The sequence below is a fragment of the Eucyclogobius newberryi genome, unplaced genomic scaffold, assembly GCF_026437365.1.
Source record: "Eucyclogobius newberryi isolate DKJ021-1_F unplaced genomic scaffold, fEucNew1.0.hap1 SCAF_14, whole genome shotgun sequence".
In the NCBI taxonomy this organism is placed as follows: domain Eukaryota; kingdom Metazoa; phylum Chordata; class Actinopteri; order Gobiiformes; family Gobiidae; genus Eucyclogobius; species Eucyclogobius newberryi.
This window is the reverse complement of record NW_027315768.1, coordinates 34,711,766-34,735,653: the sequence shown is the minus strand read 5'-3', so window position 1 is coordinate 34,735,653 and position 23,888 is coordinate 34,711,766. Positions and strand designations below refer to the sequence as shown.

At 45.0% G+C, this 23,888-nt stretch overlaps 2 protein-coding genes across 2 annotated transcripts in view; one reads left to right on the top strand and one right to left on the bottom strand.

Moving 5' to 3' along the window:
• The window catches only part of usp37 (ubiquitin specific peptidase 37), a 30,168-nt gene extending 11,292 nt beyond the window's left edge, over nucleotides 1-18,876 (top strand). Inside the window, exons 11-24 of the mRNA XM_072445302.1 lie at nucleotides 1,012-1,135; nucleotides 2,805-3,031; nucleotides 4,332-4,449; nucleotides 4,532-4,611; nucleotides 5,556-5,711; nucleotides 5,887-5,934; nucleotides 9,115-9,256; nucleotides 9,932-10,142; nucleotides 14,346-14,500; nucleotides 14,710-14,770; nucleotides 14,834-14,946; nucleotides 15,742-15,811; nucleotides 15,882-16,020; nucleotides 18,491-18,876. Coding sequence (XP_072301403.1) covers nucleotides 1,012-1,135; nucleotides 2,805-3,031; nucleotides 4,332-4,449; nucleotides 4,532-4,611; nucleotides 5,556-5,711; nucleotides 5,887-5,934; nucleotides 9,115-9,256; nucleotides 9,932-10,142; nucleotides 14,346-14,500; nucleotides 14,710-14,770; nucleotides 14,834-14,946; nucleotides 15,742-15,811; nucleotides 15,882-16,020; nucleotides 18,491-18,575 — 1,729 coding nt within the window. The 3' untranslated portion in view covers nucleotides 18,576-18,876. The remainder of the gene's footprint in view (nucleotides 1-1,011; nucleotides 1,136-2,804; nucleotides 3,032-4,331; nucleotides 4,450-4,531; nucleotides 4,612-5,555; nucleotides 5,712-5,886; nucleotides 5,935-9,114; nucleotides 9,257-9,931; nucleotides 10,143-14,345; nucleotides 14,501-14,709; nucleotides 14,771-14,833; nucleotides 14,947-15,741; nucleotides 15,812-15,881; nucleotides 16,021-18,490) is intronic.
• The window catches only part of LOC140360017 (E3 ubiquitin/ISG15 ligase TRIM25-like), a 246,013-nt gene that overhangs the window by 124,598 nt on the left and 97,527 nt on the right, over nucleotides 1-23,888 (bottom strand). The gene's annotated exons all lie outside the window — the stretch shown is intronic.

Here is a 23,888-nt window from a genome sequence, read left to right as displayed (position 1 = left end):
AACGTAACGGGGCCGGGTCACCAACGTAACGGGGCCGGGTCACCAACGTAACGGGGCCGGGTCACCAACGTAACGGGGCCGGGTCACCAACGTAACGGGGCCGGGTCACCAACGTAACGGGGCCGGGTCACCAACGTAACGGGGCCTGGGCCGCATGTGTAACGGCCTAACGGGGCCGGGGCCGCATGTGTAACGGCCTAACGGGGCCGGGGCCGCATGTGTAACGGCCTAACGGGGCCGGGGCCGCATGTGTAACGGCCTAACGGGGCCGGGGCCGCATGTGTAACGGGGCCGGGGCCGCATGTGTAACGGGGCCGGGGCCGCATGTGTAACGGGGCCGGGGCCGCATGTGTAACGGGGCAACGGCGTAACGGTGCCGGGGCCGCATGTGTAACGGGGCAACGGCGTAACGGGGCCGGGGCCGCATGTGTAACGGGGCCGGGGCCGCATGTGTAACGGCCTAACGGCGCAACGGGGCCGCGTGTGTAACGGCGCAACGGGGCCGCGTGTGTAACGGCGCGCCGGGGCCGTGTGTGTAACGGGGCCGGGGCCGCGTGTGTAACGGGGCCGCGTGTGTAACGGCGCAACGGGGCCGCGTGTGTAACGGCGCAGCGGGCGCGCGTGTAACGGCGTAACGGGGCCGCTAACGTGCGTGTAACGGCGTAACGGGGCCGCTAACGTAACGACGTAACGGGGCCGCTAACGTAACGGGGCCGGGTCGCGAGCGTAACGGGGCCGGAACCTTACATTTGTCAGATGAAGAATCCTGGTGTTTTTATTTATTGAAATGTTTGTTTTGCTGCGATAGTGATTTTTCTGCCATAACGAGAGATCAACACTCCACATGATGCAGTGCACATGTCTTAGTTTGGACTTGTTTACATTGACTCCACTCGCTGCAGTAAAATAGTTTGTTCAAAAATCACACAAATGGAATGAGTTTTTCGATTTTTATTGAAAACTCTCTCTTGTGCTGCCCAAAGTTCTACCGTGGTCTTCTCTCTCTCCCAGGCGCTTCGCTCACCTCATGGCCAAGAAGGACGTGGGCTGTCCAGAGACCAAGAAGGATTTACTCCGGAAAGTCAAAAGTGCCATCTCCTCAACGGCCGAGAGGTTTTCTGGAAACATGCAAAACGTAAGCGCTCAAACGGTCGGCATGACAACACGACGGTAGAATCTGTGTCGTCTGTGGGACTGAAAATGCAGGTTTTGTATTCAAACTAAGAGAAAATAGTGCCACTTTGAAGATGCATCGGGCTGAGCAAAAAAACATGTCTGTTTGCCGTAACCCGACCGACTCGGTAAAAAACTAGCCGACTTGTCTTATATCTCGCCGACTCACCGACCGCTTTTTCAAAAAAGCACCGTGATGAATAATTTTGTAGTGCTGGACAACTTCTCTATCATCCCAGGGGCAGATAACTCAATGCACGATGTATATCCGTCCACATTTTCGGTCCTCCATAAGCTTCTGTATTGAACAGATCATGGAGGATTGAAGCCGTGATACTTTTTTTTTTTTTTGTTGGTTTGTCATTGTAGGCGCCACTGGTAATGAAATTTCCCCATGTGTGGACAATAAAGGATTATCTTATCTTATCTTTCCCACCGCTCATGTCGTTCACCATCATGGTGTCGATTTCATATTAAATCTGACCTGCGCTGCGTTGTTTTTTTGTTTTGTTTTTTTGTTTAATTTTTTTTTAATTTGAATCTTAAAATCGAGACGTTCTCCGTCATTGACTGTTGAAGCCTGACCCCTGGTGGTCACTACCAGAATAAAAAAAATGGCGACAATTTGGATCTTTTTTTTTGCCTTCAAAGTAAAAAAAAAAAAAATTACCGACTGTCATGGAATCAGACAATACACCAATGCTATTCCTTAACATAGAGAACACAATTCAACTTAGAATATAAAACTACACAGAAATATCAGACATTTGTATGGCAAGCTTGGGAGAAAACGCGGGGCTGCGTCAGCCAGGCTGTTGTAAGCAGCCTGGCTGATCCTCCTGCGTCTCACCCCGTTTTTTCCCATGCTGGTTGGTTTTATTAGATATTCTGGAATAGGCGGGTCACATTTCTCATTGGTCAGCTTCACATCAAGGCACTTGTTTTACAGCTGGTATTTTTCCTAGAGATCAAGCCTTGGGTAAACATTACCCAAACTCCTCTGGGCTGTCACCCCCCCTGGGGCAACATTCTTTGGCCCATCTTTACGACCCCTTCACAAATGCAGTTTGTCACACACCCGTTCTTCTCTTAGACTAATGATGCAGATAAAATATCACTATTATGCAGATAAAATACATCACAGAAATATAATCATATATTCACATTTTATCACACCGACCCACTTGAAAAATGTTTGGTCGGGTTACAGCAAACATACAATTTATTTGGGGCTGCCTCATTTCCATCCAATGAAAAGACAAAAGCTAATGAGCTCGTTTGTAGAGCTGCAACTCACGATTATTGTTTTAGTCGACTGGACAAACAATGATTTCTATTGTACTGGAGGATTTCAATGTAGCGAGATCAAACCGAAGCCTGAAAATAGTTTATTTTGTGACATTTTGACTTGATAACATGTTTTCGGGAGCATTTTAGAACCTGTTTAGTCACTTAACAATAAACATGATCCACATACTATTATTTTTAGTCACATTTATTGCACTAATTGTTGCAGCCCTACTTCTTTTTACTCTTTTGTAGCTCGTTTCATTATTGATTCTCTCCTTTCCCACTTTAAGATATTCTCTGGTTTCCTCCTCTCAGTGTAACAGTCGCTTTTGTGTCGTCAGGACGCGCATGAGTTCCTGAGCCAGTGCCTGGACCAGCTCAAGGATGACGTGGAGAAGATGAACAAGAGCGAGGCCTCGTCGTCGTCGTCGTCGCCGCCCGGCGCGGGGGAGAGCTCCGCCCCGGCGAGGGCGGAGCCGGGAGACGAGGCGGACACGTCGCGCATCTACACCTGCCCCGTGGCCGTAAACATGGAGTTCGAGGTCCAACACACCATCACCTGCAAATGGTGAGCGCTGCTGGAGAGTCGGGGGCGATAGAGCTCCCCCTGCAGGGCCCCATGAAAACTGGGTCAGGAAAAAAGATCAACAAACGTATATTGTCTTTATCATAATAAGACAGTGTAATCACATACTGAAATATTTAACTAATATAAAAAAGAGCCAGGGTTTCTCAGGAGAGTTGGTTTCAGGTCGACGTCCTCGTGTCCGTCTGTCCGTCTGTGAGAGTCGGATCTCTCCTTCACTGGAACTCCTCCAGGTTTCTACGCTTTTTTCCCAAAGAGGTTTTTTTTGTAGTTTTTCCTGGCCGAGAAGGAGAGTCTAAGGACAGAGGACCCTGGGACATCGTCCCTCGCCACCACAGACATTGTCTGACTCCATCGCCACCACAGACATTGTTGATTCATTTCTCCCTGTGGCCCTCAGAGGCAACTGTTGTTGTGATTTTGGGCCTTACAAAAATAAATTGATTTGATTCGATTTGATTTTCCGCTCCGAGACAGCAGGGGGCGACGTAGGACACTTTAAAAGCCCCGAAAACACACGTTTAACCATCACAAGACATTCAATAAGGAGCAATCGGGGGTTTTAAAGCGGTACTAAGGAGAAAATGTTACTGAGTGCTGCTTTAAAACCATTGATCGCTGTAAATGACTTACAAACTGAAACTTTTTCCGATCAAAAGTATAAGCAAATGTCTGAGCTCTTTGTGGAGCTGCACGAGAAGAAAAATGATCAAATATCACCTAAACGTATTTTTTTTTTTTTTTTTTTTTTTCTCTATTATGCATTTTTTGGCTAGTGCAACTTATACTCTGGAAAATACGGTAATTTATTTGTCCACCATCGGATACAAACGTAACCATCAAGCTCCTGGAGGTATAAAATGTAAAATATATGTACCTTTTTACTTTAGTACAATCTCATTTGTAGCAAAAATCACCTTCAGCTTTGAAAACGTCATTGTCAAACCCCGACAAAGGCGCGTTTTCAAGTGCGCGTGACACGTTTTTGTGCTTTTCTTCCAATACAGTTTGGGGGTCGTTCCTGTGCCGGGTATTGCTCACAGTCGCCCACAAAGCTCCGCCCGAAACGTGCGAGGAACATTATGACTGTTCAAACGATAAAATGGCAGTGTTTTCAAGTCGTTTTGCTTCTCAAACCGTTGCATTAAAGTAGCCGCGCTTTTATTTGCAGTCTAAGTAAAAAATAAATAAAAAAAAACTTGCCTTAAGTATCGAGCGGCGTCGTCTTGGCCGTGAAGTGACATTTGTCGTGTGTTTTGTGTTGCGTTTGTTTTTGCTGCAGTTGTGGCGAAGTCGTGACCAAGCGCGAGGTGTTCAACGACCTCTCCATAGACCTGCCGCGGAGGAAAAAGACTCTTCCCCTGCGCTCGATACAAGACTCTTTGGACCTGTTCTTCAGAGTGAGTTTCCTCCTCTTCAGACGTTTTCGAGCACACGTTTGACACGCTCCAGTGAAACACACGCACGCTTTGTCCCTTCCAGATGGAGGAGATCGAATACTCATGCGAAAAGTGCAACGGGAAAGCGGCCACCGTGACGCACAAGTTCAGCAAGTTACCGAGGTAACGGAAGAGACGTTTTAGAACTTAAAGCGTGCGACACTTTGGTCAGTAAACATCGGATTTCTCAAAAGTCAGATTATTCTAGTGATCGGATCATCCAAAACGCCGGCTTAATCATTGTGTTTTTAGAGCAACTGTTGTATTTGGAAGAAAGATAAACTACAGTACATTTGAATGTTGTTTTTTTTTAAATATTGAAGGTCTTCATCTTTGCCACGTTAGTTTGTCGTTTTCGCTTAATTTTCCTTGTCAAAACCTGCACAAGAGTGAATGATCATAAATAAATCGGATCACTCATGTCTGATCGTGTAAATGTTCCATCTGAAAACTCCATGATCAGAGTTTTGCTGTGCACGTGAAAATAACCGTGTTCACGTTTCTTTATTCCAAAGAAAACAATCTCAAAGCCTGAGAACGGGTTTCATTTCAACCCCTTAGTGTGTACTTGTTACATTTATAGGTATGTTCTACCTTCTGTACGTTTTCTCGCCAGTCTTAAAACACTTTTGCATTTAACAGTAGTTTGTCGTTTATTTGTTTTAATTTCCAAATATTTGAATGCGTCTTGGGCATTGATTAGTCGACTTAAACAAAAGAAGTGTAAGAATAGAAACTCTAATCCGACCCAAAATACACACATTACATTGCTTAATTTCACTCAACAACTGCACAAAAAAGGTGAATAAACTTTAAAAAGTCACTTCTTTCTGCCGTTGCCCGTAAGGAAAAGTATAAACCCAATAAAATAACTAGTCGCCTTTTATAAAACTGTTGGTCAACTTGGACTCCATCAACCGATTAATCAGAGGATTTACACATTTTGAAGTAAAGACTATATTGTACTGTCGCTTTTCCTCGTTCAGTGCTTAAAAGGGAGATAATCACTGCATTAACCGTCCACACTGTGAAGAGAACGGCTTTAAACGAGGTGCTTTCCCCTCCAGGGTGCTGATCCTGCATCTGAAGCGGTACAGCTTCAACGCGCAGCTCTCGCTCAACTCCAAACTGGGCCAGCAGGTGGTGATCCCGCGCTTCCTCACGCTCTCGTCGCACTGCGCAGAGTCCACGCGCGGCCCCGTCAGCCTCAACTGGACCACAGCGTAAGCAACGCCGCCTCGTCGCCGCGGTAACGGCTTTGGCCCGCCAGACGTGCAGCCCAAACGAGTCGAGTCCGGAGGCGTCTGGCTGGTCAAATGTCGTTGGATACTTGCCGTGTCGAGTGTAAAACGTGCAACTAAACACGGATTCAAATGGTGTTTACTGTTTCTCCTGCAGGGCCAGAGCCTTCAAGAGTTCACAAGCGCCGGTTTCTCTAATCTCAAGGTAAAACGATCATAATGTTACTCGCCCTATTTGCTCTTTGTTTTGTCTGTTTTTGAAGAGCTCGTGCACCCCTGAAGAGCTCTTATACCCCTGAAGAGCTCTTATACCCCTGAAGAGCTCTTATATCCCTGAAGAGCTCTTATATCCCTGAAGAGCTCTTATACCCCTGAAGAGCTCTTATACCCCTGAAGAGCTCTTATATCCCTGAAGAGAGCTCTTGCACCCCTGAAGAGCTCTTGCACCCCTGAAGAGCTCTTATACCCCTGAAGAGCTCGTGCACCCCTGAAGAGCTCGTATACCCCTGAAGAGCTCGTGCACCCCTGAAGAGCTCTTATACCCCTGAAGAGCTCTTATACCCCTGAAAAGCTCGTGCACTCCTGAAGAGCTCGTGCACTCCTGAAGAGCTCTTATACCCCTGAAGAGCTCTTATACCCCTGAAGAGCTCTTATACCATACCCCTGAAGAGCTCTTATATCCCTGAAGAGCTCTTATACCCCTGAAGAGCTCTTATACCCCTGAAGAGCTCTTATATCCCTGAAGAGCTCTTATACCCCTGAAGAGCTCTTATATCCCTGAAGAGCTCTTATATCCCTGAAGAGCTCTTATACCCCTGAAGAGCTCTTATACCCCTGAAGAGCTCTTATACCCCTGAAGAGCTCTTATACCCCTGAAGAGCTCTTATATCCCTGAAGAGCTCGTGCACCCCTGAAGAGCTCTTATATCCCTGAAGAGCTCTTGTACCCCTGAAGAGCTCTTATACCCCTGAAGAGCTCTTATACCCCTGAAGAGCTCTTGTATCCCTGAAGAGCTCTTGTATCCCTGAAGAGCTCTTATACCCCTGAAAAGCTCGTGCACTCCTGAAGAGCTCGTGCACTCCTGAAGAGCTCTTATATCCCTGAAGAGCTCTTATATCCCTGAAGAGCTCTTATATCCCTGAAGAGCTCTTATATCCCTGAAGAGCTCTTGTATCCCTGAAGAGCTCTTGTATCCCTGAAGAGCTCTTGTATCCCTGAAGAGCTCTTGTATCCCTGAAGAGCTCTTGTATCCCTGAAGAGCTCTTGTATCCCTGAAGAGCTCTTGTATCCCTGAAGAGCTCTTATATCCCTGAAGAGCTCTTATACCCCTGAAGAGCTCTTGCACCCCTGAAGAGCTCTTATCAGTCAGAACCACAACTCCTACGGATCTAGTTCCTATTTTTTTAGCATCTGCTGCGGAAATGGCGCCGCAGAAGAGGAAGGTAATGGTGGAAGCGCGTCACACAAACGCTCTTACCTGGGATTTTCCTCTCCAATGTGAACTCACTCTCCAACAAACTGGACGAACTGGCGCTGCTGATGAGACAAAACAGACTTTTCTTCAGTTCCTGTTTTGTGCTTTACGGAGACGTGGCTGGAGGCGGGGTCTGTTTCTACTTCAACAACTCCTGGTGTTCTGATGTGACGTGATCTCCAAACACTGGAGATCTGCCCACCTGCGGGGGCCGGCGCTGGGGGCCGGCGCTGACTTCCTGACGGATCGGAGTCCACAGGGCTGTGTACTTTCTTCTCTGCTCTTCTCCCTGTACACAAACTGCTGCACCTCCAGCCACGCCTCCATAAAACTAATTAAGTTTGTGGATTACACCACCCTCATCGCCATGACGACACCACCCTCACTGGGCTCATCTCAGACGGGGATGAGTCTGCGTACAGGAAGTGGACCGGCTGGTGTCCTGGTGCAGCGGAAACAACCTGGAGCTCAACGCCCAGAAAACCGTGGAGATGATCCCCAGCCCCCCCTCACCATCTCAGACTGGGAGCTCACCATCACCCGGGACCTCAAGTGGGGGCCCGCCATCACCCGGGACCTCAAGTGGGGGCCCGCCATCACCCGGGACCTCAAGTGGGGGCCCGCCATCACCCGGGACCTCAAGTGGGGGCCCGCCATCACCCGGGACCTCAAGTGGGGGCCCGCCATCACCCGGGACCTCAAGTGGGGGCCCGCCATCACCCGGGACCTCCCGGGACGAGAGGCCACTCCCCTCAGGCAGGAGGCCCCTCCCCTCAGGCAGGAGGCCACTCCCCTCAGGCAGGAGGCCCCTCCCCTCAGGCAGGAGGCCCCTCCCCTCAGGCAGGAGGCCACTCCCCTCAGGCAGGAGGCCACTCCCCTCAGGCAGGAGGCCCCTCCCCTCAGGCAGGAGGCCACTCCCCTCAGGCAGGAGGCCACTCCCCTCAGGCAGGATCGGGACCGGGACCAGAACCTCCCTCCACAAGAACAGTTTCTTTCCCTCTGCTGTTGGACTCATGAACACTTCTTAAACACTGTCACTTTAACCATCATTTAATCACTCCCTGTTCTCTTTCTGCACTACAAATGTAAATCTGTACAACTGTAAATTTGTGTACATATTTAAGCTTTATTTTTGCTGATTGCTTATTATTTTAATCCCATAGCAGTTTTCCATTGTTCCTCTTTTGACTGAATCACCAAGACACATTCCTATGTTTGAATTCTGTTCATTGGCAATAAACCTATTTTGAGCTTTTAAACTTCATTTTCGCTGTAATTCTCTTCACTCTCACTCGTCACGTGTAATTCCTGTGTGATTTATATTTGCTCCGGGCGTTTATTGGCAAATGATTTCTGTATTTCTAGCATCACGCGTTTCCTCTTAGAGCATTTTACGTTCCATTGACTTCATTATAAAGTCATATTTTTGCAGACTGTCACTTTACGTCACTTCACGTCTGACACGTGAGAGTCATATTTCTCGTAGAATACAATCATAAATACTCGACGCGTCCTCACTTTAGACCTATAAACGTGTAGCTTTTAGCATTGTTCATTTGATGTGCCAAGTTTAGTCATCGCATTTGAACGTGTTGTGTAAAGACGGCGTGATTTGACTATTTGGGAGCGATCCATGTGTAAGAATGAGGTTTGTATTTGTCTGGAAGGTCGTGAAACTCTCTGGAACTGAAAATAAGTTAAGAGTGATTTTGTGCGCTTTTTAAAAAATGAATAAAACTAAAAGATTATCAGAAAAAAACGTCCTGGAGATTTTCGCTCTGTTCAAACTAAAAGCAGTTTGCTTCCTTTACATGTGCAATGCAGGTTTGTTTTATGATCAAACACTTTTTTTCTAGAACCTTGTGTCATTAATGTTTAAAGTTTGGTGCATAAAGGTGTGTCTTTCTGCAGAAGGGCGGGCGGGAAAGCGGCCGGCTCGTCTCTGCTCCTGGACTCGGACGGTGAAGAGGAGTCGAACAGAAAAGTCACGCTGAGTCGAAAGAGGCGACTGAGCACCTGTTTGACCGAAGAGAGCGACGAGCGAGCCGAGGAGGTGAGGACCGTTTATTCTGCTCTCCAGACACGTCCTACGGCCCCTCAGGGAATCCGGAGTCACACCGGAGTCCCCCGGTGTCCCTGCTGTCCCCCGGTGTCCCTGCTGTCCCCCGGTGTCCCTGCTGTCCTCGGCCTGATGTTTTTATAGTGACTTTGGCCTGATGTTTTTATAGTGACTTTGGCCTGATGTTTTTATAGTGACTTTGGCCTGATGTTTTTATAGTGACTTTGGCCTGATGTTTTTACAGTGACTTTGGCCTGATGTTTTTATAGTGACTTTGGCCTGATGTTTTTATAGTGACTTTGGCCTGATGTTTTTACAGTGACTTTGGCCTGATGTTTTTATAGTGACTTTGGCCTGATGTTTTTATAGTGACTTTGGCCTGATGTTTTTATAGTGACTTTGGCCTGATGTTTTTATAGTGACTTTGGCCTGATGTTTTTATAGTGACTTTGGCCTGATGTTTTTACAGTGACTTTGGCCTGATGTTTTTATAGTGACTTTGGCCTGATGTTTTTATAGTGACTTTGGCCTGATGTTTTTATAGTGACTTTGGCCTGATGTTTTTATAGTGACTTTGGCCTGATGTTTTTATAGTGACTTTGGCCTGATGTTTTTACAACTTTTATGTAATACTTTCATAGTTTTGATGTTGAACTCTTGACTCTCCAGCCGGCTCCGGTGATGGAGTCGTCGGACTTCAGCCTGAACGATGAGGAGATGCTGGCGGCGGTGCTGGAGATGAGTCGGCAGGAGGCGGGGCTGTCGGGGGCGGGGATGGAGGAGGAGCCGAGCAGCAGCCCCGACACCGGCTTTGGAGACGCGGAGACGGGGCCGGAGCTGGTCTACCACCCGGAGATGGAGACGGAGCAGCCGCCGGCAGGTGAGGGGACCGTGTGGTGCGAGGGGGACCGTGTGGTGCGAGGGGGACCGTGCGGTGCGAGGGGGACCGTGCGGTGCCAGGGGGACCGTGCGGTGTCAGGGGGACCGTGCGATGTCAGGGGGACCATCTGTTTCTCATGCGTTTCTCGTGTGTTTCTCGTGTGTTTCTCATGCGTTTCTCGTGTGTTTCTCATGCGTTTCTCCTGTGTTTCTCGTGTGTTTCTCATGCGTTTCTCGTGTGTTTCTCATGCGTTTCTCCTGTGTTTCTCGTGTGTTTCTCATGCGTTTCTCGTGTGTTTCTCATGCGTTTCTCGTGTGTTTCTCGTGTGTTTCTCATGCGTTTCTCGTGTGTTTCTCATGCGTTTCTCCTGTGTTTCTCGTGTGTTTCTCATGCGTTTCTCGTGTGTTTCTCATGCGTTTCTCGTGTGTTTCTCGTGTGTTTCTCATGCGTTTCTCGTGTGTTTCTCATGTGTTTCTCGTGTGTTTCTCATGCGTTTCTCGTGCGTTTCTCGTGTGTTTCTCATGTGTTTCTCGTGTGTTTCTCGTGTGTTTCTCATGCGTTTCTCGTGTGTTTCTCGTGTGTTTCTCATGCGTTTCTCGTGTGTTTCTCATCAAATCAAATCAAATCAAATCAATTTATTTTTGTAAGGCCCAAAATCACAACAACAGTTGCCTCTGAGGGCCACAGGGAGAAATGAATCAACAATGTCTGTGGTGGCGATGAAGTCAGACAATGTCTGTGGTGGCGAGGGACGATGTCCCAGGGTCCTCTGTCCTTAGACTCTCCTTCTCGGCCAGGAAAAACTACAAAAAAAACCTCTTTGGGAAAAAAGCGTAGAAACCTGGAGGAGTTCCAGTGAAGGAGAGATCCGACTCTCACAGACGGACAGACGGACACGAGGAGACTGGAGCTGGACCCACTCTTCAGGCAGATGAGGGACCGTCGGAGTCGAGCAGGACCCACTCTTCAGGCAGATGAGGGACCGTCGGAGGCGAACTGGACCCACTCCTCAGGCAGATGAGGGACCGTGGGAGGCGAGCTGGACCCACTCTTCAGGTAGATGAGGCACCGTCGGAGGCGAGCTGGACCCACTCTTCAGGCAGATGAGGGACCGACTGAGGCGAACTGGAGCCACTCTTCAGGCAGATGAGGGACCGTCCACACAGGGCAGGGACCACTTCACCAGGAGAGGGACATCTGGGTCCACAGGTCCTCAGGAGTGAGAGAAAGAAAAAGAAGGCGGTGAACAGTTTGCAAGTGGAATTAAAAAATAAATATTGTTTGATAGCATAAGTAGTCAGAAGAAGAGGATAGTGCTCAAGCTGTCATACTTCCCCCAGCACAGTTACTCCTAGGGCAGCGTAGCTGAAGCTGTGGGTTTATCTTTCTGTTCCTAACTACTCTGACCATAAGCGATTTCGAAGAGGAACGTTTTAAGCCTGGACTTAAATGAAGAGACTGTGTCAGCATATTTAACATGGGTCGGGAGCTGATTCCATAACACAGGGGCTTGGTAGCTAAACGCTCTACCTCCTACAGTACTTTTAGAGACTCTTGGCACCACCAGAAGGCCGGCATTCTGAGAGCGAAGAGCTCTGTTTGGATGATATGGTTCTATAGCATCTTTGAGGTAGGATGGGGCCATGTCATTTATGGCTTTGTAGGTCAAGAGTAGAATTTTGAATTTGATTCTGGACTCGACGGGGAGCCAGTGAAGAGACTTCAGCACTGGCGTAATGTGCTCTCTTCTTTTTGTTCCTGTTAGTAATCTTGCTGCTGCATTTTGAACCAGTTGAAAGCTTTTTATGGAGCTTTTAGGACACGCTGCAAGCAGGGAGTTACAGTAGTCTAATCTAGTCGTTACAAATGCATGGATAAGTTTTTCGGCATCACTTTTAGGCAGGATTCTTCTGATTTTGGCGATGTTGCGCAAATGGAAATAGGCTGTTTTACAAGCTTGATTTATATGAGCTTTAAATGAGAGCTCCTGGTCAAATAAGACTCCAAGGTTTCTTACAGTAGAACTGGAGGCTACACTGACATTGTCCAGTGTGACTATCTGCTCAGATAGAGCGTCTCGTAGATGCTTAGGGCCAAGCACAATGACCTCGGTTTTTTCAGGGTTAAGAAGCAGGTAGTTTAGTGTCATCCAGGTTTTTATCTCCTTCACACAAGTACTAAGTCTGTCTACTTGATCGCTCTGATCAGGTTTCATTGATAAATACAGCTGAGTGTCGTCTGCATAGCAGTGGAAGTTAATGTCATGCTTTCTGATAATGTTGCCTAATGGCAGCATATAAAGAGTAAACAGAATTGGACCGAGTACCGAACCCTGTGGCACACCGTAAATTACTTTAGAGCTTGGTGAGGAGCTCTGGTTTACATTAACAAATTGGAACCTATCAGATAGATAGGATTTAAACCAGCTGAGGGCTGTTCCTCCAACACCTACATCACATTCTAACCTCTGCAGTAGAATGTTGTGGTCGATGGTGTCAAACGCTGCGCTGAGGTCCAACAGAACCAGGATTGAGACCAGTCCATCGTCAGCGGCTAATAACAAATCATTTGTGACTTTAACTAGTGCAGTTTCAGTGCTGTGGAGGGCTCTGAACCCTGACTGGAAAACTTCAAATAAGTTATTGTCCTGCAGGTGGCGACAAAGCTGTTTTACTACAACTTTTTCAAGGATTTTAGAGACGAAGGGAAGATTTGAAATAGGTCTGTAGTTTACCAATAGGTCGGGATCTAGATTAGGCTTTTTCAGAAGAGGTTTAATGACTGCATGTTTGAAGGACTGTGGAACATAGCCACTTTCTAGTGAAGTATTTATTATATTAAGAATAGGGTCTATAATTAGGGGAAGAATGTCTTTGAGGAGTCTGCTTGGAATGGGGTCTAGGACACAAGTTGAGCTTTTAGAGGACATAATGGCTGAAGTTATCTCTGCTTGATCAACAGCTGTGAACCTTTCTAAGTTTACAGGTGGATTTATATGGGACGTTAGATTTACAGCTTGGGCTAGTTCAGGGCTAATAGCGGGGGTAATTTCATCTAATTTATCTCTGATTGTTTTTATTTTATTATTAAAAAATAGGAGGAAATCATCAGAGCTAAGTGTAGCTGGGATTGAGGGCTCTACTGCACTGTGACAGTTTGTTAGCCTAGCTACAGTGCTGAAAAGGAATTTAGTGTTACTTTTGTTGACTTCTATTAGATTTGAATAATATCTGGTTTGGGCCTTACGCAGAGCCTGCTTATAGGACAGCAGGCAACTTTTCCATGCTTTCAGGTTTTTGTTTTGTTTTTTTCTCGGGTTAGACAAACTCGGAGACGAGGGGTTGGTACATCATGCGTTTCTCCTGTGTTTCTTGTGTGTTTCTCATGCGTTTCTCCTGTGTTTCTCGTGTGTTTCTCATGCGTTTCTCGTGTGTTTCTCATGCGTTTCTCGTGTGTTTCTCATGCGTTTCTCGTGTGTTTCTCATGCGTTTCTCCTGTGTTTCTCGTGTGTTTCTCATGCGTTTCTCGTGTGTTTCTCATGTGTTTCTCGTGTGTTTCTCATGCGTTTCTCGTGTGTTTCTCATGTGTTTCTCGTGTGTTTCTCGTGTGTTTCTCATGCGTTTCTCGTGTGTTTCTCGTGTGTTTCTCATGCGTTTCTCGTGTGTTTCTCATGCGTTTCTCGTGTGTTTCTCGTGTGTTTCTCATGCGTTTCTCGTGTGTTTCTCATGCGTTTCTCCTGTGTTTCTCGTGTGTTTCTCATGCGTTTCTCGTGTGTTTCTCATGCGTTTCTCCTGTGTTTCTCGTGTGTTTCTCATGCGTTTCTCGTGTGTTTCTCATGCGTTTCTCGTGTGTTTCTCGTGTGTTTCTCATGCGTTTCTCGTGTGTTTCTCATGTGTTTCTCGTGTGTTTCTCATGCGTTTCTCGTGCGTTTCTCGTGTGTTTCTCATGCGTTTCTCCTGTGCTTGTGGTGTTTCTCGTGCGTTTCTTGTGTGTTTCTCGTGTGTTTCTCGTGTGCTTGTGGTGTTTCTCGTGCGTTTCTTGTGTGTTTCTCGTGTGTTTCTCGTGTGCTTGTGGTGTTTCTCGTGCGTTTCTTGTGTGTTTCTCGTGTGTTTCTCGTGTGCTTGTGGTGTTTCTCGTGCGTTTCTCGTGTGTTTCTCATGCGTTTCTCCTGTGCTTGTGGTGTTTCTCATGTGTTTCTCTCAGACGTGCTGGACTCTCTGGACCTGACGATGGACGAGAACAAGGAGAACCAGACTCCAGAGGCTCAGGAGCTGGACTGGGTTCAACAGTACAGTCTGGAGCAGGAGCGCGAGGAGCAGGAGCTGCAGCAGGCCCTGGCCCAAAGTCTGCAAGAACATGTGAGGAGGTTACACAGCATCATGAACACTAAAGAGCAGCTCAAAGACGATAAGAACATGTGAGGAGGTTACACAGCAGCAAATGTGCATCATGAACACTAAAGAGCAGCTCAAAGACGATAAGAACATGTGAGGAAGTGAAGACTGAGATATGAACTAGTTTAATTAAACGTATAGATTATTGATGTGTTTTCTCCGTGAACCCTCAGGAGGCTCAGGAGCTGCGTGAGGACGACGACCTGAAGAGGGCGACAGAGCTCAGTTTACAAGGTGAGCAGAAGCCGTGCCCTTTGACCTTCAGGTGAACTCTTATTTAACCCAAATCCTCCTCAGAGTTCAACAACTCTCTGCCCGAGCTGCTGTGTTCAGACGACTCGGGAAACGAGGACGTCCTGGACATGGAGTACACGGAGGCCGAGGCCGAGAACCTGAGGAGGAACGCCGAGGTGAGGACGCAACCACGGCAACCATCTGTCAACAATACACACATATGTCACTGTTATGAAGGACCACGTCAGGGCGAGGACGCAACCACGCCCATAAGTCTGAAGACCCACCGTCACCAGCTAAAGTCAAAACCATCCAAAACAAACGATATTTACTCTGTGCCGATATATCGTGATACTACATGTGGGGATACAGTATCTATATCGTGGGCTGCCGTATCGATATATCGCAATACTACATTTGGTGAAACAGTATCAATATCGTGGGTTGCCAGAATCGATATATCGCCATGAGTCATTTTTGGTTTATTTTCCAGAATGAATTTGTGACCGCGCTACTTTCTGACCGTTTTGATCATTAAAACGGGCGTGGTTCATTCATAGTTTGTTCAAATGTTTTGAGTTCTGTAAAAAAAAAAAAAAAAAAAAAGTGATTTATTGTAGAATATCATGAGCGATATATCGATTATCGCACGTATCGCAAATTCGTGATTTTACTGTATCGCAAGCCTTGTATCGAATCGTGAGCGACCCGGCGATTCCCAGCTTCATGATCAAACACCGTTCAAAAGCAGACTCTGAGATCGTTCTTTCGCTGACGTCAAAATCCCATCGAAACCGCACGACTGCGACCGCACGCCTGTGACCTCGACCGCACGACGACCAACTGCGACCGAGCGACCAACTGCGAGCGACCAACTGCGACCGCCTGCGACTCCGACCGCCTGCGACTCCGACCGCCTGCGACCGCAGTGCCCGTTTAACCGCTTGTCTTTTCCCCCTGTGGCGTTCCAGAGTGGCTTTCTGCCCAACTCGTTCCGCCTCATCAGCGTGGTCAGTCACATCGGCAGCAGCTCCTCCTCCGGTCAGTGTCGCCATGGAAACAAACCGCTCTGTGGCGCGCTCTGAAGTGTTCTCACTGTCTCCCCCTGCAGGCCACTACATCAGTGACGTGTTCGACATGAAGAAACAGTCCTGGCTCACGTACAACGACCTGGACGTGTCGCGGACTCAAGAGGGCGCCGTGCAGCGCGACCGCGACCGCAGCGGATACATCTTCTTCTACATGCACAAGTGAGTGAGGGCGCTTCATTCATACACACGACGTGTTTTGGGACGAGCTAATTTTGTGGTTTATACGGGTTGTGACCACCAGGGGGCCTCGCCAAGAATGCACTAGGAGAGATGATCCAGGGTTTTCTCTTGATTAAATATTTCAGTCAATTATAATGTTGGTTGGTATTTACAATCTTATATATTGAGCATGTAAATACGTGTGTAGTTCTACAATATAAACAAGAAGAAGATAAATTATAATACAATCCGTAAACAACAACAACATACACATGAGCTCCGTCATAACTACTGCTGTTAGCGCTTAGCTCGAGGCACTTAGCATTTCCAAATACAAACGATATAAATATATGGCCTTAACTACACTATTTAACAATTTGAATGGCAGGCAACACTTTATACAGTCTAGGAACAAATGCTATGTCTGTTTGCTTTCATGTCTAACAAATACTCACTTTTTACCACGCACACCAAACAACCACCACGAGCGCTACACGATGTGGGGGAAAACAACTAAAACTCAGCAAACACGTAGCATCCTCAACCTAACTTGCCTATGCTAACTCGTGATTGGCTACTCGGCCTGTCAATCAAGCACCCGGCAGAAACGGGCGGGTCCTTCGTCACACAACGGTTATTTTTGACAGTCGACGCGTCAAACGATCATTATCTGGCGCATTGGGGATTTCAACGTTCATTCAAATCCACATTAAGCTGTCTATATTTGGCTTTGCATCGTTTTCCAAACATTCCACCGTCTCCAGGTCAATCTTCATCTAAAGCGTGAGAAACAGACTTGATTTGGGACGTTGCCGTGACGAATTTGAACAATTATTGTGAGGAAAAAAACCGTGACTCTGACCATTTCTCAAGACCGGCTTAGTGGAACCGTCTGAATGTCAGACTAAAGTGAGATGTGACAAAAACAGTCGGATAAATCAAGTATTTGTATTTTTTAAACGATATATTGAACTAAAACCACTTAATTTAGCATCTAAAATGGTCACAATTATTATTTTTTAGTTCTTACGATTTCACTGTGACTTAAATAACTCAGTAACGTGAGCAGTATTTGATGTTCACTCGGCTGTACTGTTGTTGTTGTTTGTGTCTTTTGTGCTCCATCTAAAGACGATGAAGGTTGATCTAAAATACGGACGATATTTAAATTCTTTCTTTTTGAACGTTTGGGTTGAACGGAGTCGTCTTTGTAATAAACACGTGACTTGAGTCCAGAGAATGATGAGCAATTATCTCAATTATTCAGATTATACTTGATTATACACGGAGTGGAAAGTGTTGTGTCTTTGATTCATAAAAACGATCAGTTAGAAAATGTTGTTGTTCGTCAAATTTGGTAAAAAATAAAAAAAAATCTCTATTCGGTGGCTTTTTGAAATATGAATGGAAAGAGTTGCCAGATCACAAAATGTACACCAAATATGCTCAAAATGTACACCAAATATACACCAAATATGCACCAAATATGCACCAAATGTACACCAAATATGCACCAAATATGCTCAAAATGTACACCAAATATGCACAAGATGTACACCAAATATGCTCAAAATGTACACCAAATATGCTCAAAATGTACACCAAATATGCACAAGATGTACACCAAATATGCTCAAAATGTACACCAAATATGCTCAAAATATACACCAAATATACACCAAATATGCACCAAATGTACACCAAATATGCTCAAAATGTACACCAAATATGCACAAGATGTACACCAAATATGCACCAAATATGCTCAAAATGTACACCAAATATACACCAAATATACACCAAATATACACCAAATATACACCAAATATACACCAAATATGCACCAAATATGCACCAAATATACACCAAATATGCACCAAATGTACACCAAATATGCTCAAAATGTACACCAAATATGCACAAGATGTACACCAAATATGCTCAAAATGTACACCAAATATGCACAAGATGTACACAAAATATAGTGCAGTAGTTGACCAAAGACAACTTGCTCCTGTGACGAAGTAATTTACCACTTGGATTAATTACCGTATTTTCTGGTCTATAAGCCGCACTTTTTTCATAGTTTTGGCCGGGGTGCGACTTATACATATTTATACTTATATACTTATTATATACTTATATATATACTTATACTCTGGAGCGACTATATATATATATATATATATCTATAGATATAGATATAGATATAGATAGTGTGTGTGTGTTTTTTCTTCTCTCTTCTGCATTTTTTGGCTGGTGCGACTTATACTCGGAAAAATACGGTAAATGTGTCTAAACAGCCTGAACCAGAGAGTTATCGCACCACATGAGAAACGGGTGTATTTTTGAATATGTTTTGTTTGTTAAATGGTGGATCTTCTGTTTGTGAGTTTGTTTGTTTGTTTGTTTGTTTGTGAGTTACATGTTTGCTGGTGCTCTCGCTCTAAATCCACGCTCTGTGTTGCAGGGACGTCTTCGAGCACCTGTCGGAGGTGGAAAAGTCTGGCTCCGCCTCCTCCGACGCGGCCAGGAACGTTCTGCAGCCACTTTAAAATAAAACGGATATTTAAAAAAAAACACGTCACTTTCAAAATAACTTAAAACTTTGTCCAAAAACGCCTCAAACTCTTCTAGATTTCCTCTGTATTCAGTTTATTTAACTCCGTTTAGACCAAAACTGCCGACAATAGAGCCAGAAATAACTGTTAATATTTAGTGAATCGAACGTAAGCTTTTTTGGGGGATTTTTGGGTTTTGTTTGCGATACTTTTCTCTTCTTCACGATGTTTTGTAAATGTTCTTGGGTTCAAATGTGTTTCTCTCTCGGACGCCACGCCCTGGTGCTGTATGTTTTCAAAGTATAAATAAAGTTTTATTCTATGTTGAGCTATAAACTACAAGAGGATTTTCACCTTTTCTTGATTAAATGACGGGTTTGAAGTGGAATTTTATCCAAAAATAATTTTTTGTATTTTTTGTGGATCCAACTTCTTGATTAGTTTTTAGGGCTAATTTATTTATTTATATATTTGTTTTTAAGCTGCAGGAAGTTGCGATGGACATAATTTTTCTTAGATTTTCTTGATTTTTCTAGCTGGAAATGAGAATTTTTGTCTCACATTTTCTTTTTGGTTAATACTTTTTGTGCGTTGGTCCTGATAAGAAAATACAACTTAAATATGTCCTAAATATATAACATTTCAGGTCTTTTTGCTTTTAAATCAATGGCTTATTTTGATTAAAAAGCTGAATTATAATAAACAAATTATTAGTCATTCGTTAGTCGTTCGCCTTTTTTTTTTTTTTTTCATCTGTTTCTAAAGTTCAAACATGTTCATTTTAAGAGGAAGGCGTGTTTTATTTTGAAAACCCCCGCGTCATGGCCTTTGTACTTCTGGAACCACGGTGACCTACAAAATGGGCGTGTCCATTCAGTGGCGGACGATGTGGCGAATTACGTTTTCTCCTGAGCCGCATCATGATTTCGATCTGATCATGATTCACGTGGTGGAAAGTAACAAAAGTACTGTCTAAATGGAAGTAGAGAAGTAAAAGTATTTGAGAGCAGCGCTGTACTTTCTACACCACTTCAACTGGACTGAAACTGGGTTCATTTTGGCACTTTTAAGATGTTTAAAGTTCAGGCTAAAACGGAAATGTGTTTATTTCAGATTCGACTCAACTGTTTGACCATTTTTATAATTATAAAGTTTATAATTGTACTTCCTGGTTGGAAGTGAGCACAGATATGACAAGGGTACAGGTGATTCCGCAGCTGTTACCATAGCAACCAGACTGTAAACAAGAGCCAAACTCCACATTAATGACACAACAGTTCTGATCTGACACAATAAGACCATAAAACACCTTTTAGTCCAACCATGGTTTAAACTGTCTCTGTGTCGCACACTGATGACATCACACTGATGACATCACACTGATGACATCACAGTTTTAGAAATCAGCTCCACTTTGTGTATTTTTCACGTTTTAATTTTCACAATGTCAAAAACTCCTAAAAGACAGTGACATTTGGACACGTGCTGTTTCTCTCCGGGCAGGTGCAGGAGCGTGTCAGGGGGACGTCCGGTCACCTCAGAACAACACAATGTCACTCAAACTAAAGGTTCAAATATGTCATGATTTTAAACTCCATAACCACCAAAGTCATAATTGGAATCCTGAAAACCCGTCATGAAGTATTCAAGTAACAAGATGGATTACTTCTTCCACCGCTCGCACTGCCTTTAAGACCAAGAGAGGTAAATGAAGCGTTCTCTTCACACTTCACTGCGATTGGTTGAATCCACCTGTCACCAGGGACGTGCATTCAGGGGAGGCAGGGCCTCACCTGTCAATCTTGGGGGGGAGAATATATATATATATTTATATATAATATATATTATATATATATTATATATATATAATATATATAAAAAATATTTTTTCAAATGTTCACATTCAGATGCAGGAGGAGGCAGCGCCTGCTCAGCCGCTCAGAGGCTGAGCATGTTCTGGAGCTTCTTGTGATTTTAAACATCGCGGTGACTCGTGTCTGCCACGATCTCACAACCGTCGTGTTTGGCGCTGACGTCATTCCTCCATAACGTTTCATAACAAATATATGATCCTTTTATTTTTAAATTCTTTAAGAATATAAGATGTTTTGTTTACAAGAGTCTTTCCATTAATCTGGTTTTGTATAATATGTTTTTGAACTCTGTTCAAAGTACTACTCAAAGTACTTTTTACTTTTACTTAAGTACCATTTTGGCAGCAGAACTTGTACTTGTGATGAGTACATTTTTAGCCTTGTAACAGTTTTTACCTGAGTACAAATACTGTACAACTGTAGACTGCACTGCCCGGACAACTAACCAGACCAGTTTTCATTCATAAATGATCTTTTTGTCATAAAATTATAGCTTATTTGGTATATAACTGGTACATATGATGATGCCCTCGGTATAATCGCGTGTGCAAATCGTTATGTGGCAAAATATCTCAACTTGAATGAATAAAACATTCAGGCGTTATTTACAAATGTAACTTATGCCACATAATAATTCACTAAGTTATGATCATAAAACTTCTCCAAACGTGTTTTATTCAACAGGAACAACTTCCCAAAAGCACAGATTATTACAGACTCATTATGTTGTAGCTTCAGCTCTTTTTCTGTTCACTTCAAACTACACAACAAGGAAACTCTGTATTTCAAGTCCAATTAGCCACAAAAACCTCCTCAGTTTGTTCTCACGCTCTAGAAATCCAGTCGTAAAAAGACGTCACGCGCGTCTCTGTCTTTAACAGAAGCCGTGATGTCACGTGTCTGGTCCAAAGACGCTGATTGGTGGACTACCTGTGGGCGGACTTTGTCAGACTCGGCTCTCTGCGCTTGCGTCGAGTGTTGGCTTGATTTTGACGTGCCGCGCGCGGGTTCTTTGCGCGCCGTCTCAGTGCGCTGCTGTTTGCTTCACTTTGCTTCACTTTGCTTCACTTTGCTTCACTTTGCTTCACTTTGCTTCACTTTGCTGCAAATGTTGGAGCGACGTGTGACACTGATTTCAAACAGCGCCGTGACTCTTGTCTGCCGCGATCTCACAACCTGCGGCTTTGGCACTGACGTCATTCCTCTGTCATGTTTCATTCATAAAAAAAGTACAATCATTATTCATTATTTGTATTTTTATTGTAATTTTTGTTTTTCCTTATTGAGAATATAAGAGGTTTTGTTTATAAGAGTTTCTATTAAGAATGTTTTTTAAAGCTTTCTATAAGTTATGTTCTTTTACTTGTGTGTTTTTGAAACTTTCTATAATCTGTCCTTTCCTCCTGTTTCTACTGCGTTATAACAACGAAATTTCCCCTTGTGTGACATTAAAGGATTATCTTATCTTACTTCTGTATCTACTTGTGTTGAAATGTCCCCATTGTGTGTGGCATACTTACAAGTGCATCTTTATAAATAAAGCCTATACTACTATTTATATGAGTCGTTTTGAGTGATTTATTGTTTTTTTAGCTATTCTCATAATTAATCAAACACACTTGAAATAAATATGACTAATTAGAGAGCAAAAAGAAATAGTGGGAGATAAAAGCAGTTCATCAGGAGGAGGAGAAATCACCTGAACACACAAGTGTGATTCACCCCGTGAACAATGGACAGGAGAACAGAAGTGTGAACAAATGGACTTGGTTTAATTCCAAACACAGTGAAAGCACCTCACACACAAGACAAAAAACCCAGGGTCAATGCAGTACATACAGTACATACAGTATTTACAGTATTTACAGTACATACAGTATTTACAGGTGAAGAAAATAGCCCAATATATTCAATTCCCCAAAAAATTAAAGCGTTATATACAATATTTACACTGTTGCCCTGCGTCCTCTCCCGCATCATCCGGACCACACGCATGTCACACGTGTAGCTGCACAAAGTTAAGATATTGGATTTAATGTCATACATTCATAAAGACAGCTAGAGTATTTATTGTGTGAGTGTGAGCTCGTCTTTGTGGGGTTTGAGTATTAAATGATGTATTCTTAATGTTACGCACTGAATGGACAGAACTTTTTGTTGTAAATGTTGAAATTACAATAAAGTTTGTAAAAGTGGTGCAATGCATTGTGTTTCCTGCTTGATATTCTCACTATAAATGTGTCATGGCTGTAGGTCAGTGTGGCGGGAAAGTGTTAGCCATGCCCCATGTCCAGCTGCCTCAGGACCTCCTCAGACCAGCCCGGTTCTGTACTTCTTCTTGCACCGCTTGCACTCCAGATCCTCTGTAGCCATGTGGTACCAGCCGTCTACATCCAGGACCCTGCAGCGTGCGGTAGAGACCGCCCGCCGTCGGCTTGTGATGACCGCAGTTGGGCTGGACACAGACGAGTGGAGCACATCTTCAGCGGCGTCCAGAGAAAGAGCGGCAGAAGAAGACGTCTGGAGAGGCAGGAGGCTGTGTGTGGATGAGCTGTGCCTGAGGAGGGCTCCACCAGAGCTTCAGCTGCAACGAGCTCTGGCCTCCCTGTGTCGGGGTTTGACTCTGAACAGAGACTTCCTGATCCAGTTGCGCTGGAACGGGAGAAGCTGCTCAGCCCAGTGGGAAGGAAGCTCTGGGGTTGGATGGGGCACAGCAGGTGGTGCCAGAGGAGCGGGCACAGGAGGCATGTAGTTCAACACTTGTCCATTTCTCCGTGTTGTGAAATAAAAGACCATTTTATGAATTCATATCAGTTATAATACCACAGAAATGCTGGTGAAACATTTGTGTAAAATACCACACCTTCAGGGAGTTGTTCCTCGGCCTGTGAGGCAGCGGTCAGCATCTCCAGGTCGTCGTCCTGCTCGAAGAAGTCCCCTGCAGCAGCAGCAGCGTCTGTGAAATGACGTCAGACAGTGAGCACATGTCTCCAACATCCTGTGTGCAGTAAACCCTTTACTCACCAGAGAAGAGACTGGCCTCTGGTGGAGGGGGACACGCGGAGCTGCAGCTGTGGGTCAAACCAAGCCGTTACAACAGGTGCAGGGTTTTAAATTAACAGTATATTATTTGATAGCACATTGCAGTAGAACTTCTGTGGTTTGGTAGAGGACATAATCTTCTGTGCCAGCTGTGAGGCAGAGAGGGGTTTTCTCCGCTCTTAGTGGCAGCAGGTGCAGGCAGGAGCCCAGCACCAGACACAGTGGCAGGTGTAGCAGGAGGAGGAGGAGGAGGAGGAGCAGCAGCAGCAGCAGCACGAGCCGTCCTCTGGCCATGTTGCTGTTGGGCCTGACCCCAAGCTTTTTCTTCAGGTGGGTGATGAAGTCCCTGGCCTTCTTGCTTGGGTCCTCATACACCCCCTCCATGGACCTG